This window comes from Tiliqua scincoides, chromosome 6 (assembly GCF_035046505.1).
Source record: "Tiliqua scincoides isolate rTilSci1 chromosome 6, rTilSci1.hap2, whole genome shotgun sequence".
NCBI lineage: Eukaryota > Metazoa > Chordata > Lepidosauria > Squamata > Scincidae > Tiliqua > Tiliqua scincoides.
The window spans coordinates 60,262,475-60,280,599 of NC_089826.1; the positions used below are offsets into that span (position 1 = coordinate 60,262,475).

At 41.7% G+C, this 18,125-nt stretch overlaps 1 protein-coding gene across 1 annotated transcript in view; it reads left to right on the top strand.

The window, feature by feature from the left end:
• The window catches only part of SNX25 (sorting nexin 25), a 66,366-nt gene that overhangs the window by 46,002 nt on the left and 2,239 nt on the right, over window positions 1-18,125 (top strand). The window contains exons 10-18 of the mRNA XM_066632363.1: window positions 1,514-1,669; window positions 2,877-3,008; window positions 4,201-4,341; window positions 6,071-6,184; window positions 8,020-8,184; window positions 10,641-10,758; window positions 11,913-11,979; window positions 13,615-13,796; window positions 17,027-17,127. Coding sequence (XP_066488460.1) covers window positions 1,514-1,669; window positions 2,877-3,008; window positions 4,201-4,341; window positions 6,071-6,184; window positions 8,020-8,184; window positions 10,641-10,758; window positions 11,913-11,979; window positions 13,615-13,796; window positions 17,027-17,127 — 1,176 coding nt within the window. The remainder of the gene's footprint in view (window positions 1-1,513; window positions 1,670-2,876; window positions 3,009-4,200; window positions 4,342-6,070; window positions 6,185-8,019; window positions 8,185-10,640; window positions 10,759-11,912; window positions 11,980-13,614; window positions 13,797-17,026; window positions 17,128-18,125) is intronic.

Sequence of the window (18,125 nt, forward strand, 5' to 3'; positions counted from 1 at the left end):
TCCTAGTTTTCTGGTTTTCTGCATTCAGAATATTACATAAGAAAGGATTCAAAAATGACTTTCCAACTGCATTCAGTTGTGGATCAGTCCAATATTCAAGCATCACACTGTGTGTAGCATATAGATAGGGTCTTTGGCCATCACCATTCTGTGTGACTGTATATTCCATAAATGAATTGTATACAGTCGCATGCTGCTTAATGACAGGATCGGGACCACGATCCCTGTCAAGTGGTGCTTGATGCAGTCTAGTCCCTCTGCAAGGAAGGGGCTTCTCTACTCCCCTCCCCTCCAGAGGGACACATGAGCTTTCCAGAGGCAGCGTGCATTTGCGGAGCTCAGACTGAGGGAAATCGCATGTCTCGCACAACTTTGGTTTCACAGAGGAAGCTAGAAATTGTGCAAGAGATGCAATTTCCCTCAGTCTGAGCCTTGCAGAGGCAGCGCTTGGACGTGCAGTGCCTCTGGGAGGTTCAGACAACCCTCCAGAGAGGAGGGAGCTCCACTTGCTTTCGGAGGGTTGGAGTTTGCGCCCCTGATGACCACATGACACGTGGTTGTTGGTTATATGATCCGGGAAGTAGCCGGAACATCTCTAAGGGGTGCACTCCTGTATATTATTTCAAAAAGGGACTGTGTTATAAATAACCTTGTAAATGAAGCTCTGCAGAGGTGTATGTTGTAATGTAGCAATTAGAAGCCGTTCATTTGTGTATCTCGCACTACAGTAATACCTCTCATAACATAGGGGATCTATTCCAAAAAGTGGAACACTTTTATAAATGGCATTATGAAAGGCATAATTAAGGCTAAGGCAGAAAACTGGCACAGATTGGCCTCTTCACTTCCCATAATGCATTGCTTCCATTGGCTAGAATAGCTGTTGCTTGCATCAGGCTAAAGAGCAGTGTAATGAATTGGCACTAAAGAAAGCAGTGTTATGGGAGGTATTACTGTAAGTAGTATTGGTGAATAATCCTTGAAATAGTTTGAAAGGCATTTCTGTATTTATATTCTTTTGTTCATTAATTTAAGTGTATAGATAAGGGAATTTGTTCCCCTTACACTGCAAAACATAGACATCCTCCTTAAATTTACATTGATTCAATTGTCCAGATTCTATTCTCACAACTATATAGGTTATGAGAATAGTGACTGGCCCAAAGGGTGCTTCATGGGTGAGGAGGGATTTAAATTTATTTAAAATATTTGTCCCTACCTTCAGAAGAAACTCTAAAGATCAAAAGCAACACAAAGTCAGTGGAATCCTGACCAGGACAGGTGAGTATTTACCCTCTGTTTAAAAGAAGGCAGCAACTGGGTGACTCAGACGTCCCCAGGCTGGGAATTCTACAGTCTCAGATTTGAAGCCAAGTCTCCAAAGTTCTACTGTGGCACCATGCTGTCTTGTTACCCCTACTTAAATTGTGTATAATAATCCAGGCAGTCACTAGTTACTCTGTTGGTACACGTTAACCATACATACTGCTAATACCAATCTAATCCCTTCTAGAACCAAGTTTGTGATGAAGCTATTGATGAAGGAAGCTCAGGAATTAATGAGCAGGCCAGTTATGCTGTAAATAAGCTACGCCAATTAAATGACAAGCTTGAATATAAGAAGCAAGCTCTGAATTCTCTCTGCAGTTCACCAAAACCTGACAAAAAGGTAGGTAGCTTTATTTTCTGTTTTCCTGCTGTTAACAGATTGAGTTATCAGTGAGAAATGCTTTTTGTGGGACTCTGTGACCCAATGACATTCTTGACAGTTGAGGTGCTAAGTATCCATTATACATCATTCCATCTGTTCCCATTATATAGTAATGTATTTATCCATAGCCAGAGGCTGTGTGATCTTACACATTTACTAGGGAGTAAGCAACATTAAACACTGCAAAAATAAGCGTAGGATTGTGTTCTAAGATGAGCACCATCACTCAGAACACTGTTCACTATTGAAAAAGGATGCCTAGGTGCCTTTAAAAGGGAATTGGACGCTTTTCAGGAGAAAAAGTTCATTACAGGTTACAAGCCATGATGGATATGTGCATCTTGTTGTCTTGTGAGCTCCCTGAGGCATCTAGTTATGACTGCTGTGAGATACAGGAATCTAGACTACATGGGCCTTGGCCTGATCCAGTGGGACTCTTAAGATGTTTGCTATAATATGGCAAGGTGTCGTGGCCAGTCTTTGCTCCTAGGTTCATGTGTCTGAAGATGTATGTTTGCCACTTGCCCATTTTGTAGTTCTTATAGGTATAGAAATGCGTTGCATGAACTTTAAAAATGTAATGTATAAGGTGGTAATTATTTTTAGGATCCAGACTGTTCCATGTTCTGGTTATCTGCTTGCCCTGTAGCCATCTGTCTAGCTAAGCAGCTGGGCATTCTTTCAGCTTTTAACAGTTGGCTCTCCAGGCTAGCATTTGATTCCTAAAAGGCTAATACCAGTATTGCTAGCAAATATCTTAAATTGTTGCATCTTTAAATGACTAAAAAAATAAAATCCTCACAATATCCTTAACAAAATGTTTTACAACAATCTACCCACGTGCTTCTTGTACAAACTCACACATAATGGTTAATTTATTGTTGCAAGGGCTTATTTTGTTTTCATTCCTGAGTTATGTGACCTTTAAGATTTACAACTGCCAGTTCAAATGAGACATTCATAGGTGGAAAAGGTTTGAGGACTTTAACTAAATTCAATTTTCTTCCCAGAGAACTATTTTTCTTCCTTTTAACTCTAAATTTTCAGTGTGTGACCTCAACACTGCTTGAAGTATATGTGCAGAATGACCAGTTTAATAATTACATAGGCTTCAAATGATGATAATGATGATGATAGTGATGCTGTATTCTTCCCCCCTTGACAGATTGTTTCTAAATTGAAAGATGAAATCACTGTGATGGAGAGAGAACACAGTGACCTTCAGCTGCACATAGAAAGAACAGATTGGTGGTGTGAGAATTTTGGCATGTGGAAAGCCTTCATAAATTCTGGCGAGGTACTGACTTTTTTTTTTGTCTGCCTGATAAAATGTTACCTGTCAAAGTTTTAGGTGAACATGTTCCTTGTTCTGGTGTATAAGGACAAATCAACTTTCCTTCACTTGTTGATGCATGCTACAATATGCATTTGTCACTCTTCAGCCTTGTGGCTTTGTGCAGTGTCCATTTTAGCTAGTGAATTGTTGGAAGTAGAGGGCAAAAAGAAAATGTAATTCAGAAATTGGTATTTTCTGTTAAAATAGAGCAAAAAGATCAGATTTCCAGTGTTCTGTCTGTCATATATATATGACAGTATATACAACTTTTACAGCATTTTCATGGACAGGATGAACCAGTACAGTGTAATTTGTACACATGCAAAGGTTTCCCCAAAAAAATTATTGAAAAGCCATAGCAAAGAATGTAACCCATTCTTTGGTATCAAGACCTGCTTACAGGCTTTGCTGCAGACTGTTTGTCCCTGAAACACTTCAGGAGCAAACAGGAGAGGGCTGCTGGCTAATGTGAATGGGTTTTCTGTAAAAGTGAGGGTGAGTAGCCACAGTCTAAACACAATGAACACTTAACACTTAATGAATACATAATGTTGTGAAAATAGCTATGCTGCTTTTAATCTTGGTTGGTAATCTATGCACGTGGAAGCTTAAAGGAGGCATTGTTTATTTTGTAGTGATGTGACCATGAGACCTGGTGATGGTTCATGGGATTGCTTTCTAGCAAGTCTGGTTTTTTGGGGCCAGGAAGTGATTGCAGGAAAAATCTAGAGAAAATAGCACTTTCAGGTTGCATCTTGTTTGCATTCCTGATCAATACGTATATGATTTCACTTTGTGCAGTTGCTTGAATATTTGCCATTGTTTCTGGGATGAAATTGAGCCAACATTTTGTGATTGGAAATATGGGCAGGGTGGATCTAAATTGATGTACCACATTTTGTAGGATATTTTGTGTGGTCATATTGCCTATCCCAAGTCTGATAAGATCAAATACTATTTTTATATCTTCAAGCTATTTCTGTATTTCTTAGACACTTTCCAGGTGGAAGGAAAAGTGTGTTACAAAATCATTCATGTGCCAATGCAAGTACGCCCCTGGGCTTCTCTTGTCAAGTTAGTATACATTTGGACTTGTATAACTTTCCAGAAATTTCTGTAACATAGCATACATACAATAATTCTCTGTACGTAGGTCATAGAAGAAAATGGTGAACAAGTGCCCTGTTATTCTGTCATGGTGAATTTACGAGAGATTGGTGGTGCTCAAGCTAAGGAATGGATAGTTCTCCGAAAGCTCAGTGAGTTTCAAAGCCTGCATCGGAAACTCAGCGAGGTACAGATAAACTCTGTGGGAGTTGCTTTTCCATCTCTTCAAACTGTTTGTTCTCCTTAGGACGACCAACATCTGTATTCTTAGGGGCCACTCTGTTCTCCATGTATCAGGGCAGGAACCAGAATTGTGTGGTCAAATAACCCAAATGCTTGTAGACAGTCAGGCTCAATAATAAAGTTGGTGCACCTCATCACTAATGACTTCACAATTCTAGAGCTTTCCATGTGCTTGGCCATGGCTGAAGCATTGTGTAGAAAACTCTCACAACTTTTGGAAACTTGCCTCATCCCCATAAGTGGACAAGATTTTTAACTTATCATTTGATATGGAACTTGCTGGAGCTTCTTGTGGGTCTAGAAAAGTTACTTTGAGAGAGCTGCACTTGGCTGTCAAGTTATGAGCTGGTCATCTCTTGTATATTTTGTAATATGGTGATTACCCGCAAGCTACTTGGGCGGGAATGTTAAAACCACAGGAATGTCGCTGAATTATTTGCATGCACGAAACTGAGCAGTAGCTCTTTAAAATCAGTGCTGATATTTTCAATAGACACACATCCCATTTTGAACTTATCTGTTGGGCAGCAATAAGTCAGATAACAGTGTTTCAAAAAATTTGTCTTCATTGTCACCTTTTCATTCTTTGGTATCTTTTCCCCTCTTTCCTTGATGACCTATCCGTCTTCTGGTCCCGCACTTATTTATCCTTATCCACAATATTTTTTTCTGTTTTGGGAATCTAGCATTTTTCTCTATGTGCTTTTGTGTGTGTAGTGCTAGAATTATCCAGGGATGTACTCCTGCTGTAGGGTGCCAAATGTTAGCACAGCCATATTCAGCCACTGTGCCCTGGCATGCTGGTGTGCCGCGAATGGTCTTCAGGTGTGCCACAGGAGTTTGGGGGAGGATCATTGGGGGATGTGAGCCCCCCACCAACAGCATGGTGTGCCTTGTCAATGGTAAAAAAATCTGATGATGTGCCTTGACAGTTTAAGTACCTTGTCAGTGTGCCATGAGATGAAAAAGGTTGAAAATTGCTGTGTAAGCATGTCGCAGCTGGTCATTCTTGTTTTGTAAGAGCACATTCTGCACTGGGTTCCAGCATCTGGGGAGAACTTGGTTTAGAACATACACAGCTTTGAGATGCAAAATTGTTCTTTCTGGTGCTTACATGGTGTTCAGAGAGTTGTTTGACACATCATGTGAAAGGCATAGTATGTAGATCAACTGTACTGATAGCCAGGGTTGAGTGGGCAGTGGCAGAGAATCAATTATATGTTAAACCAACCCAGAAAGGTAAGTGTGTCTGCAGATTTCATTCAGTCGCACTTTCCATTTACCTAAAATAAGTTTTCTACAGAATAGATTGGTATTCTATTTTTTCTCTTATTTTTTAATTCTTTTTTGTTCTTCATGAAGATTTGTTGACAACTCTTGCTTGCTTTATACCTAATTAGCTGATTTTTTTTTTATATTTTAGAATTTTGCATTTGTCTGAGATGCTTAAATGAGCCTCAGGCTATCGCAGGCTTGTTTCCATTGCTGCACTTATCTTGCAGATACCCATTTTAGCTAGTTGATTGAAGAATTTCTGGAGGCAGTGAGGGAAACATGCAGTGTAGCTGAAAACAAGCACTACTTTTTCTTTCTTCCTTTTGTTGCTCTTCTGGTATTCAGTTTGCAAATTAAAATGGAGAAATAATTGGGATATGCTTTTTTCTCTCGCCCAGTGCTTCCCATCATTAAAGAAAGCTCAGTTGCCTTCACTCAGCAAGCTGCCCTTTAAATCTGTAGACCAGAAATTCATGGAGAAGTCCAAGAACCAGCTGAATAACTTTTTACAGGTAAGAAATCTGAGCTTATTGCAACAAAGCCTGTTTAAAGTTTTGATAACCAAAAATGGTTGGCTGTCTGTATAGATCATCAGTCTCCAAACTGGAGACCACTGTATCCAGGAAAAGCCCTCTCCTCCCATAAGTGGTACTTACCATTCCGCCACAGTGCCTTTTTCACTCCCTTACTGCACAGGGACGCTTTTGGCAGTTGCTTCTGCCCAGGCATCCTACTGCACAGTCTTTTGGGAGATTGGACAATAGATGCAATTGCCAGAGCATCCCTGTACAGTAATGGAGTGAAAAAAGAAGCAGCGCTACAGAAGAATTGTTATTGCCACTTAAGCGGGGGTGGGTGGGATTTTCCAAACCCCAGATCCAGCCCATGGGCAGGGGTTTGGAGAGCCCTTGTTTTGATGATCCAGAATTAGTGATAGATATCCACAGGCCATGAAATTGAGCATTTTTGCCAGGCAGCTTGAGCCTATGTGCATTTTATTGGAAGTAAATTCTGTTGTGTTCAGTGGTACTTCCTCAACTATGCATAGCAATGCAGGTTATGCTTGAGGCAATCATTGCATATTTGGCCAAGTTTAGAGTTGTGATCAAAGGTATGTCAGACAATCCTCCCTTGTATGTGAGTGCCCTTCAATGAAGGCTTCGCTTAGAACCCTTCTTCTAGCATGCTAGATTTCTCTGGCAGGAAATGTTACTTCAAGTGCTTTTTCCTCTACCTGAAGTAGGTTCCATTGCAGGAAAAAAATTCAATGAGTTGTTGGGGTTTTCCCCTCAGTGTGTAGCTTGGCTCTTAACTAAAGGCCATACTTAAGCAAAGGAAAAAAATGTGAGTCTTTATAAGAATAATGAAAAGCATGCAGTGGGACTGTTTCAGTCACATTTGTTCAAGATCAAGCATGATGTAGGTTGTAATAGAGAAATTAAATTGGAGGGGGCAATCAGAATTATTAAGAATATTTATGCTGCATTTTAACAAAAAAAGTTCACAATGTGGTTTGTATTGTAAAATAAGTAAAAAGATGGTTTCCTGTTCTGAGTTGCTCACAGAGGCACAAGCAACAGCCAGGAGAAAAGACGCTATGATCTTAGGGCCCAATCCTATCCAGTATTTCAGTGCCAGTGCAGCTGTGCTGATGGGTCATGCATTGCATCTTGTGGTGGGGCAGCAGTCACAGAGGCCCCCTTAAGGTATAGGAGCATTTGGTCCCTAATCTTGGGGCTTCATTGCGGCTTCACCAGTACTGGAAAATTGGATAGGATTGGGCCCTTAGTTGCTAAATATAAAAGAGCCATCATTTTAAAAGGTGTCAGTTAGTGGGGGCTGCACACTGTATGAAAAATGAGTTCTCCCATTTGTCCCCCAAATTGTCTGTATGTATGTAGAAAAGGGACATATAACCTGCTACATTATACATATGCTGCATTATTGAGTGGAGGCATTAGGAGATGTTCAGATAGCTGTTGACCATACTGCCAGAACCTGAAAATAGTCTCCTGCAAGGCCTTTGTTAGGGAGGCCCAGCCTCCACACAGATAGCAATATTGTTAATGGTATAATTACGATTCCTGTTCAGTTCTGTTTAACGTGCTAGATTTCAATTAACACATATGCTAGCAATGTGCTTAGGAAGCACTGGAAGATATTTTGGTTTCAGAAAGCCCTGTGACTTCCTGAGCTGTCTTAAAACCAGTGATAAAACCAGCTGTCTTAAAACCAGCCTCATGCAGAGCCTTAATTGGCTCCACCAGTAGTTTGTAGCATCTTCCCGAATTTAAAAAAGTCCTATATTGTTGCTGGGTCTTGGAATTGTCTGTCTCTTCCCCTACAGAAATTGCTTTCTGACGAAAGGCTCTGTCAGAGTGAAGTACTTTATGCCTTTTTAAGCCCTTCCCCTGAACACCTCAAGGTTATCGATGTACAGGGAAAGAAGTCGTCTTTCTCACTCGCTTCTTTTTTGGAGAGACTGCCTGGTGATTTCTTTTCTCATCAGGAGGTAAGTGAGTGAGGAATGATTTACATCAGGGGTGCCCAACACGTCGCTCACGATCCACCGGTTGATTGCCAGGCAAAATGAGTCGATTGCGGAGCCCTTAGTCTAATCTATAGATTCTATAGACTAAGGGCTCCGCGATCGACTCATTTTGCCTTTATAGAGTCTATAGACTAGTCTAGTCTAGAGTCTAGACTTTTCCCCACTCTACGGTTTCAGGGCAGAGCTACCAGGTGGAATGGGGCGGGGCGTGTGAGCCCAAGTTGGCGGCGGGGGGGGGGAGAGGAGGAGCAGAGTACGGTGGCTGGGAAAGGCCAGAATTGGTGGAGGCAGCGGCAGCAGCCGGCTGAACTGGCCTGGGTCTCTCCTTCCCTCCCTCCCCTTTGGCGCCTGGCTGATGCATTGGCCATGTCGCTGTTCCAGTCGGCGCTGGACTTCCTGCCTGTTCCAGGCTCCCTGGGGGCCGCCAGCCGGGACCAGAATGACTTCGTGGGGCAGGTGGTGGAGATGGGAGAGATGAAGCTGCGCATCAAGCAGGTCATCGCCGAAGCTGCGGGGGGGAGAGGGAAGCCCCCCCTGAGATGAGTGGGTCGTGGAAGGGCCCCCCACAAACCTCTTGGTCCCCCCACCTTCTCTGTTGGAGTCCTTGGTTGGGGTCAAGGAGCCTTATAGGGTGAGGTTGTGGTGGGGGCTCAGCTGCACTGGGGAGGGCTTCCCAGCGCTGGCCGTGGGAGCTTTGGACCCCCCCCCCGTTGCCAGGGAGGTGGGGTGGGTGGAGAGGCAGGTGAGGCAGAGCCTCCCCACAGGGGTCCTTTGAAGAGCATGTGAGGCGCCCAAGCTCTGCGTGTGGGTGCTTGGGTGGGTGTTTGTAAAAAAACTCTGGTAGATCTCCGGGCCTTGCTGGGTTTCAAAGTAGCTCTCGGGCCAAAAAAGCGTGAGCACCCCTGATTTACATCCTACCTAAAGTAATTAAAAATACCTTCCATCGTCAATACTGCTATTGTTTGGTTTGGTACCTATGTAGGTGCTAGGTGAAAATATTGTCACCCTTATGCCAAAGACACATATGTGCAAAATTAAAAGTTTTGAGCAAACAATTTTTGAAGTTCTAATTTTTAGTGACTTTCAATGGGAAAAATTAAGTTTAGAGCAAAATTTAAGCTTTTTAGAATTTGAAAAAAATAATTTATGCTTTTGCTATACAATAAAATATTGACTAACAACTTGAAAAATAGACAAAAACAGCAAAAAATGCATATATATGCCTTTGACATAAGGGTAACGATAGTGCTCTGTAACAGATTTCTCTCCTGAAAAGTGCTCTGCAATTCAAAGTTTTGGAACCACTACCCTAGGGATTGAAGGGAGAAGGATAATTGCTGAAAACTGAGCTGAGGCACCTGCTCACAGAAAGTCTTCACCTGATTTTCAGCCATTTTTTCCCCGCCTCTGGCCCCTTCTTCCCCCAAGGATCCCCTGGCTTTCATGAGTGGCTTTTTGAGGGTGGTTCTGTAGCAAGGAGGCTGGGAATTTCCCTTGTGCAAGCTCCTTCTGCTTTTATATGTCAGGATATATTTTATTTAGCATACATATATCCAGCCATCCCCCTCCCTACCTGGGAGGTGTCCAAGGTGGCTTATGGTATCACTCTTCCCCCACATGTTTTGTATTCTAACGGAGGAGGGGATAACTTTGTCTGGGCTCAAAGGGCAGTTGTTGTTTCTCTGTGAGGAAGGAAGCGTGGCACAATTCAGCACTATTTTGCACAAGCCCCAGTAACCCAACAGGGCTTGTACAAAATAGATTCTCAGTGATGGGGCACTTACGACTATGGCTCACCTCACTGATTCACTAGCAAGAAGGCAGGAGAGAACTGGTACCATGATAAGGTGAAAGTGGATATGGGAGAGCAATTCACTAACTTGTTTGCTGAATGTATAACTGCATCCATTGGAAAAAAATATTTTGGGTGATTTAAAATAACCAATGACATCTGCTTCAATATACATCTAGTAGGGATTTGTAACAGAAATTGAATAATGAGCCTATGCATGCGGCCTTGTCCTGATGTGTGTAGTATAAACAACACATGTGTGAAATATAAGCAAGCGTTGAGCTAAGTGCATGCTAAGGTAGAGGCCAGAATACTGACCTCTGCCTTGAGGCTTAGTCCCCCTATATGGTCAGCAGCATTCCAATGCCAGTGTATTTGTCAAGTTTTATATACTGTACTGCTCTGGACACTTTATTTAGACAGTACAGTCGTATTTGCTGACCAAAATGGAGAGTATTTTGGGAAGGAGAGGGGGGATTATTAGATTTTCTGTTATTGCTGGTGTGTTGCCAACAGACAAGCAATTTGCCAATTTATAGAGGCCGCCTGATTTGCTGCCTTGAAGAAAGAGCAACCACTGCACCCATAATTTATTTAACCAGAGATGCATCCTGTTACTGTTCAGGAGGAGGCTGAAGACGACGACGATCTGTCTGACTATGGGGATGATGTGGATGGTAAACGGGATGCCCTTGCCGAGCCTTGCTTCATGCTCATAGGAGAGATTTTTGAGCTGCGAGGAAGTAAGCTATGACCTTATTTCTCAGTGCATACCTGAAGATAGCAATACACTATTTTAAATACTTTTTTGGACAATTTTTTAATATGGAAAAGTGTTTCCCTTTGAAAACAACTTTATACACAACATGGGCCACTAGTGAAGTGCCTACCTAAGTGAACATACTACATGCAAACCATCATATTTAAATGCACTTACTAGATGCACTCACCTATTTGTATGTATCATTGGCATGCTTGCAATTGGTAATGTGGACTGCTAAGCACTCTATTCACTGCCTGAATCAGAGACCAAGTGTACCTTAGTGCCCTGTCTTTCTTTTGAATTCCATGTAGCCTTTCAGTTCCAGTCTCTAGCATTTGTGCAAAATGGCCTCTTCTGGGTCCAGGTCTGATTCTGACCGTTTGTATTGGAAGTTGTATTGGACAATGCGGGCTGTCTCTTATCTAAAGGCTTGCTATAGAGATCTTGTCATTGAATGATAATGAATGAACAAATGTGTTGGAATAGATAAGATGGAATACAATACCTGACATAAGGAAATATTTACGGAAGGACATGATAAAAGTATTGTTATAAGGTTCTTTACAACTGGTACTTGTTACCACATCAGTTTAACAACATGTATAGCACCAATGAATTTAAGTGTTGTATTTGTTATATTCTTTTTCTCACGTGGATTTGACTCTCAGTTCAGCTATATTGATTAATCCCAAAGCATGATCTGAGGGCTCATGGTGCAGGCACTTTGCTATGACAAAGCAGATCTAGGTCTAATCAGTGTTTGGATGGGTGACCAAGCGAAGAACCCTGCATATCCCACCTTAAGTTCCATGTTGATAGAAAGGTGGGATATAAATGTAGTAATGTATATACATAAATGTAATGGGTATTTTTAGTATTGTGATGAACTTAGACCATCTGTATGCAAATGAACTCTGGGAAAGAATGATTCTCCACAAAGTTTACCTTTGTTGAACTGGCTAATCTACATTATATGTCTGCCACTGATCTGACATATAGTCACATGACCATTTGTGGCAGTAGATAAACTGTGATAACATGAAACCAGTGTGAACATAGTTGAGTAGATCCTGATTGCATGCTTCACTTCTCTTCCTTGTTCTACTAATTTTTTGTTGATTTTTTTTTTTGTAGTGTTTAAGTGGGTGAGGAAGACATTAATTGCACTAGTCCAAGTCACTTTTGGAGGAACTATAAATAAGTGAGTGTTTTATATTAACTCTTCTTCTGCAACTCTTACTTTGCAAACAAGCTCTTGATATAAGAGCAGTTGTAAACAACAACTGTTGGGAAGAAGTCCTGTTGGACAAATGGCAAATTAGCTGCAGAAGCTTCATGTTGACATTCTGGATATGTGTTTCACTGTCTTTGTTAGGGTCCTGAAAGTCAAATATCTAATATGAATAGGTTGTGGGTGCTCAAGAGGGAAAAGCAAAGACATTTAGAATTTAAAATCCTTCATCAAGCTATCCTAGATTTGGTTCCAAGAAAAACCAAATTTATGACATGCATGATTTGGGGTACATGTGCATAATGCGTGCATGTACATAATTCAGTTGTTTTAAGTTAAAAACAGAGTGGTTCTTGCCCCATTCTCTCCCTGGTATAATAGTTCCTTGCAAGGAGTTTTTGTCAGTTTTCTCAATAGAGAATTAAAAATGCAATTCTCTCCACCTACAGCCTGAAGTGGCATAGTTCATTCTACCACCTTGTTCTGAACCATCTGCATTCCAGGCCGTGTTTCTGTGGAATAAGTGGTTTCTCCTGGTACTGTTATTACTGTCAGCTGTCATTGTCTTGAATCTGACATACAAGTAGGACCTCTTTATCCATAGATTCGCCTTACTGTGGATGCTGAACCCCCTGGATCACCCCCCTGGAGACCTTCCAGATGTGACCCTAACCTTGTTCCAGTCATGTCTGGGAGATTTTCTGAGCCTCTCTGAGGCTCAAAATGCTGCCCAGAGCCTTTTAAACACTTCTGATTTCTCCAAAAACCGGAAATCGCATTAAAATGACTCCGGGCAGCATTCTGAGCCCTGGAGAGGTCATGCGCAGCCTCTCCAAGGCTCTGAAGGGCTCTGGATGCAACTGGAGCAAGACTCTAGTCACATTTGGAACCCAGGTGGGCCGAAAATCACAGATTTGATTATCTGAAGTTTTCTATATTCATAGGGGTCTGGGAATGGACCCTGCTGATAACAAAAGCAACACTTGTAGTTCTAGGCTCCTTGTCATTCTCTCATCCTCTTTAATTTCATTCTTTTTCAAGTTTTAAGCACTGCAGTTACTGGACATGCCTGCATTTTGATCAGTCTAAAAAACATTCTCTAAATGTAATAGTGTAACTATGGTTAACTTTATGTAGATAAATGTCAAGGCATGAAGAAATCATTTGTGGACCTGAAAAGTATTTATATCTAGAATACGAGTGGTACTTGTGTCACCAGTGGTGTTTGAGGTGATTTACAGTGCTATGTTCGGGACCCCCAGACCCTCACTGCCTGCACCAAGACCAGCAATACAGCGCAACAAGCAGCAGTACAAGGCTCAGCTCAGTGGGCAAAGCTCCAGCATGCGCTTTTCCTGCACTCATAAAAGCCCTCCCACCTGCCGTGATCCTCTCTTACCAGTGTTTGTCAGGTTGCATCTGGCCTTCCAATCCAGCAGTAACTGGCGATGACATCATCACCAGTGGTACTTCCAATAGGTAGACCAGGCAAAGTTGTATGGCGGGGGACAAATGTTGAGAAACTCTGGTTTAGAAAGTTTGAAGTAGGGGACTTCAGAGCATATCTGAGACAGCATTACAGCTAATTTTTCTTTCTTTTAAAAGGCAAATTCGTGACACAGTAAATTGGATCTTCAGTGAGCCCATGCTTGTTTACTACATTAATGTATTCCGAGATGCTTTTTGGCCAAATGGAAAATTGTCATCCAGCACAAAGCTCAGAAGTGAAGAGCAAAGCCAAGAGACAAAACAGAAAGCACAGCAAAAATTACTTGAAAACATTCCAGGTGAGCATATCAGCCATATATAAAATTTCAAGATACAGAACATAATTAAAGAGCATAGCAATGAGAATTTTGAACAGTACAGTACCATTTATATAGGTTTTTGAGTGTTGAAAGCTCTTCAGAAGCAAAATAATCTCTTCTTACCTTAACAGGAACATTTATACTCTTGCCCAGAGTTGTGTATTTAACCTTTAAAGATATTCTCAACATCTATCAAATGTTGTTCCCTGTGGGGAAGGACTGGAACTGTTTCTTCGAAAGTAAGGCATGATGGCATTTAGGTGATGAGATTGCAGGAGAATCAGAGGACATATTTAAATTGACTGCTCCCACACATTTTAAAATAAAAGGGCATTACATCCATATTGGTCTGGATCTATCAGTCTGTTTTTAAAACTAGATAATTGGACAGCACTTTATTTTAGTTAGGTTCTATTACATAAGTCATATCTTCCATTAACTGGTAGCTCTTGTTGTTGGTAAGTGAAAACATTACCAGTGACTTATGCAAAGCCATTTGCACATGCAAATTCAGTGAAGGAAGACCAGGATTAACTACTACCCAGCCAGCCAATTGTGGTAATTTTGATTCTTTTTTTTTTCTTGGCCCACATTTATGTATGTGGGAGAGGGGTGGGGTGTGTTTGTGTATCTTGAATTCCACAAGCACATTTAGGAAAGGAAAGTTTGTGCACCCATTTAATTTTGGTGTGACAGTTAAATATCTTGATTTGTCCCTGCAATTTTGGCTAGATTTGAGGTTTTGTGCAGAGTGGCGCTGATTTGTGGGGGTTCTTTTCCAAGCTGGGAGAGAGTTCTGCTTCTTCATGAGCACCTTACTCTTTCACTTTAGGAAAGCACCAGCTTAATGTAACTGAGACCAATTCTTGTCCTTGGTGTTTTCCAATGTTGTATCGTTAACCAGCTTGAAATATGATCGGATGTGAAACCGACTAAAGCAAGCTGGTTAGTGATATAAAAAATAATAATTGACATAAAAGGAAGTTTTTAATCCTTTACATTTCTATACAAGATGATGAACAAGTGGGTTGAAATAGGGGACAACACAGGGTAGAGTCAGACATTGTTTTAAAATGTTCTTCCTCTGTTCACTCATTAAATGGCAAGATCTTACTGCTTTTTAAACCCAAAAGTACATAAGGGAGAGGAGCAAAAATGGTCCCCTCTTATGCCGTAATAATTTGTATAGCACTTCCTCGGTGTGCACAGTGCTTATCTTGAAGTGTTCCTTGCATCCGCCTGCCAAGGAAAAATAAGTGCTATCCCCATATTGCTGCTGTGGAGTGAGGGTCTGATCCTACGCAGTGCTCCCTGGCTCACTGCATGCACTGTCGTAAACATGCTGACACGGAGGCTCTTACTTCTGCTTCTACCTTTGGGTCATCATAGAATCAAGTAGCCCCATTGTGGGGCTACTCACCTTCCCCAGGGGAAGGGAACAAAAGTCCCCTTCTCCTGAGGAGGCAGCAGCAGCTGCGTGGGGTGTGCTAGATGCTGCAGCAGCCATTTTCAGCGCTGCTGCTGCCCCATTCACCAGGCAGCTCAGAATTGGGTTGTGAGTGGCTTGCCAGAGGCTACTTAGTGAGTCTGTGGCAGAGGTGAGGAGCCTGGCAAGTTCTGATCTGCAGCCCAGTCTCTTAGCTGCTTCTGTGCTGCACTAGCTCCTCTACTTTGCCCCATTTCCTTGCTTTCAAGCAGTTTTTTTAGCCCTTTTTCAATACTGGAAGTGAAGTAGGCAAGAAGAAAACTGTTTAAGGCAACTTCTAGACCAAGCATGGCAGGGGAGGTGAGCTTCATGTCCCTTCTGCACTTTCTCCTTTGATACATAAAATAATGCACCCACACCCAACTGTGCTGCATGTCTATTTGTGTCCTACTCATCATGCCAGTAAAGTTTCCATGTGCAAATTCCACGTGCAAAAAGGAAACAAATTAAATCTCATTCTGAATATTTCCAGAAAGCCTTTTTGATAAAATTCTTTACTGCAGTGGTTCTCAAACTTTTTAGCACTGGGACCTACTTTTTAAAATGTCACTGTATTGGGACACACCTAACTTTATGAGACTTTTAAAAAGTGATCTAGAAAGAAATATTTTTATTTATTTAAACATAATTTTATTTATTCATGAAAAACCTCAATCCACTTTGCAACCCTAATCTGAGGGGCTTGAAGGGCTAAGTTATGTGACCCAGCCTTCACCTTCCCCCACTACCTGTCACTGATGGTTTTGGAAAAACAACACACCAGAAAAAAGATGCTCAAACATTTATCCTCCTTATATTCACACAAACTTGCGAACTGCAGGAGCTCACCTGTTTGCAGAGTGATTAGCAGCTATCTTGCAAGCTGTGGGAGCTCAGCTCTTTTTAAGGCAGTTAGCAGCTATTTGATTTTTTAATAACCTCAGGGCTGGAGGAAATTAATTATCTTTCCAACATTCTGTTTTCAATGGAAGTTCTGCAGGACCCACCAGAAATAGACTGAGAACCCATCAGGTGGGTCCTGATCCACAGTTTGAAAAGCACTGCAATATTTTGATATTGGAAATGTATTTGTATTTGAAGTTGCAAGAGTGATTTGTCCAAGTGCTCCCAATGAAGAGATAGCTGAGGGTGGGGTTTACCAGGGTCTTCTGATCCATTTCTCCCTATCTATTAAAACTTGTTGCCACTATGACTGCAATAATTGAATGTTTGTTGGCTAATGTGGTGGAAACAGGAGTCAGATTTTAACAGCAAGAGGGGAGCAGGAGTGTGAGAAGCTGACATTGGCCCCACAGGAAGCTGCTATATACAGAGTGGGATCATATGTCCATCTAGCTCAACATTATCAGCACAAACTGGCAGCGGCTCTCCAGAGTTTCAGACAGGGGTCTTTTCCTGAAGATGCTGCCATTCGAACCTGGGACCTTCTGCAAGTCAATCATGTGTCCTATGACTGAACTATGGCCCCTCCCTACAAGAGTTGTGCTACAACTCTTTCCACCAAGGGAGTGGGCATTAAACATATGTGCCTGCTCCTATTGCATCTAACTTTGTTCTTCAGGTGCATGTGGCTGTTTCAGTTCATGTCTCAGTTTGCATCTGTGACTACATATCATTTAAATGTTTCTTCATTGGTTCTTCAAGAAACAAATGTTGGTCTGTTTCTTCATAGATGTTGGTAAATTTTGTGTCATCAAAACCCAACTAATTATGTTCCTTTCAGACACTCTGCAGAGTCTTGTTGGGCAACAGAATGCACGCCATGGTGTAATCAAAGTTTTCAATGCACTTCAAGAAACCAAGGCCAATAAGCATCTTCTTTATGTGAGTTTCCAGCATACTATTTTGAACTTCTGGGGTTTTGTTTTTGTTTTTTTACTGACGGTTATTATTTTCTTTCCTCAGTTCTTAGAGCTAATATCATTGGCATTTGCTCCTGGAACTTCTCCTGTGTTAGTAGCATCCATGGGCCAACCATGGTGAAGGAAATGCTGTGGAAAATGCCACACCCCCAAATGCAGAGGGCCATATTTCCCGTTTTGTGCCTCTCCAGCCAGATTTGGGTTGTAACTAGGGGAAATATGGGCTAAATCAGAGGAACTTGCCAGTTCCTGAGGTCTCCTTAATCATGCCAGATATATCTGGAGGCCTTTAAATACCAGCAAGCAAGGCTATGATGAGAACTTGAACCCTTTAGAATACCACCGAGCCATCTGGAAGGTGGGGAAGGCCCAACTTGTGCCATACAATTGAGAACATTGATTCTGCACATATGTATGCATTGAGCCCAAGATGGCATAGTGGTTCAGGAGTTGGACTTGGACATGGAAAATCCAGGTTCAGAACCCAGGAAGCTTTTCTTCCTATTTCTTAGCCTCAACGCCTCATAGGGTTGTTGTGAGAACAAAAGGAGAACAATGTATACCACATAGTTCCTTGGAGGAAGCGTGGTATAAAAATGTGAAAAATAGAGGGGCACACAACATTATAAATCGTGCAACCCTGGATACTCATTCAAAGATGCTTTCTGTTCCCTTGTAAGCAGTACTTTCATTGTTAATCACAAAATATCAAATTTCGGAAGAACTAGGTCATGATTATAGTGTACAGGGAACTGACCAAAATCTGTGGAGATAATATCTTGGTCAGTACTCCTTTAAGAGTTGGTATAGTGCAGGGGTGTCACTCATATAGCAGGCTGAATAGCATTCTTGGCACCTGCTGAGGACCAGAAGTGATGTCATCAAGAAGGAAGTGACTTCATTAAAAAGATGATGGCCAGGAATAAGGACTTCGTTCTCTAGCAGGAACTCATCAGCTGC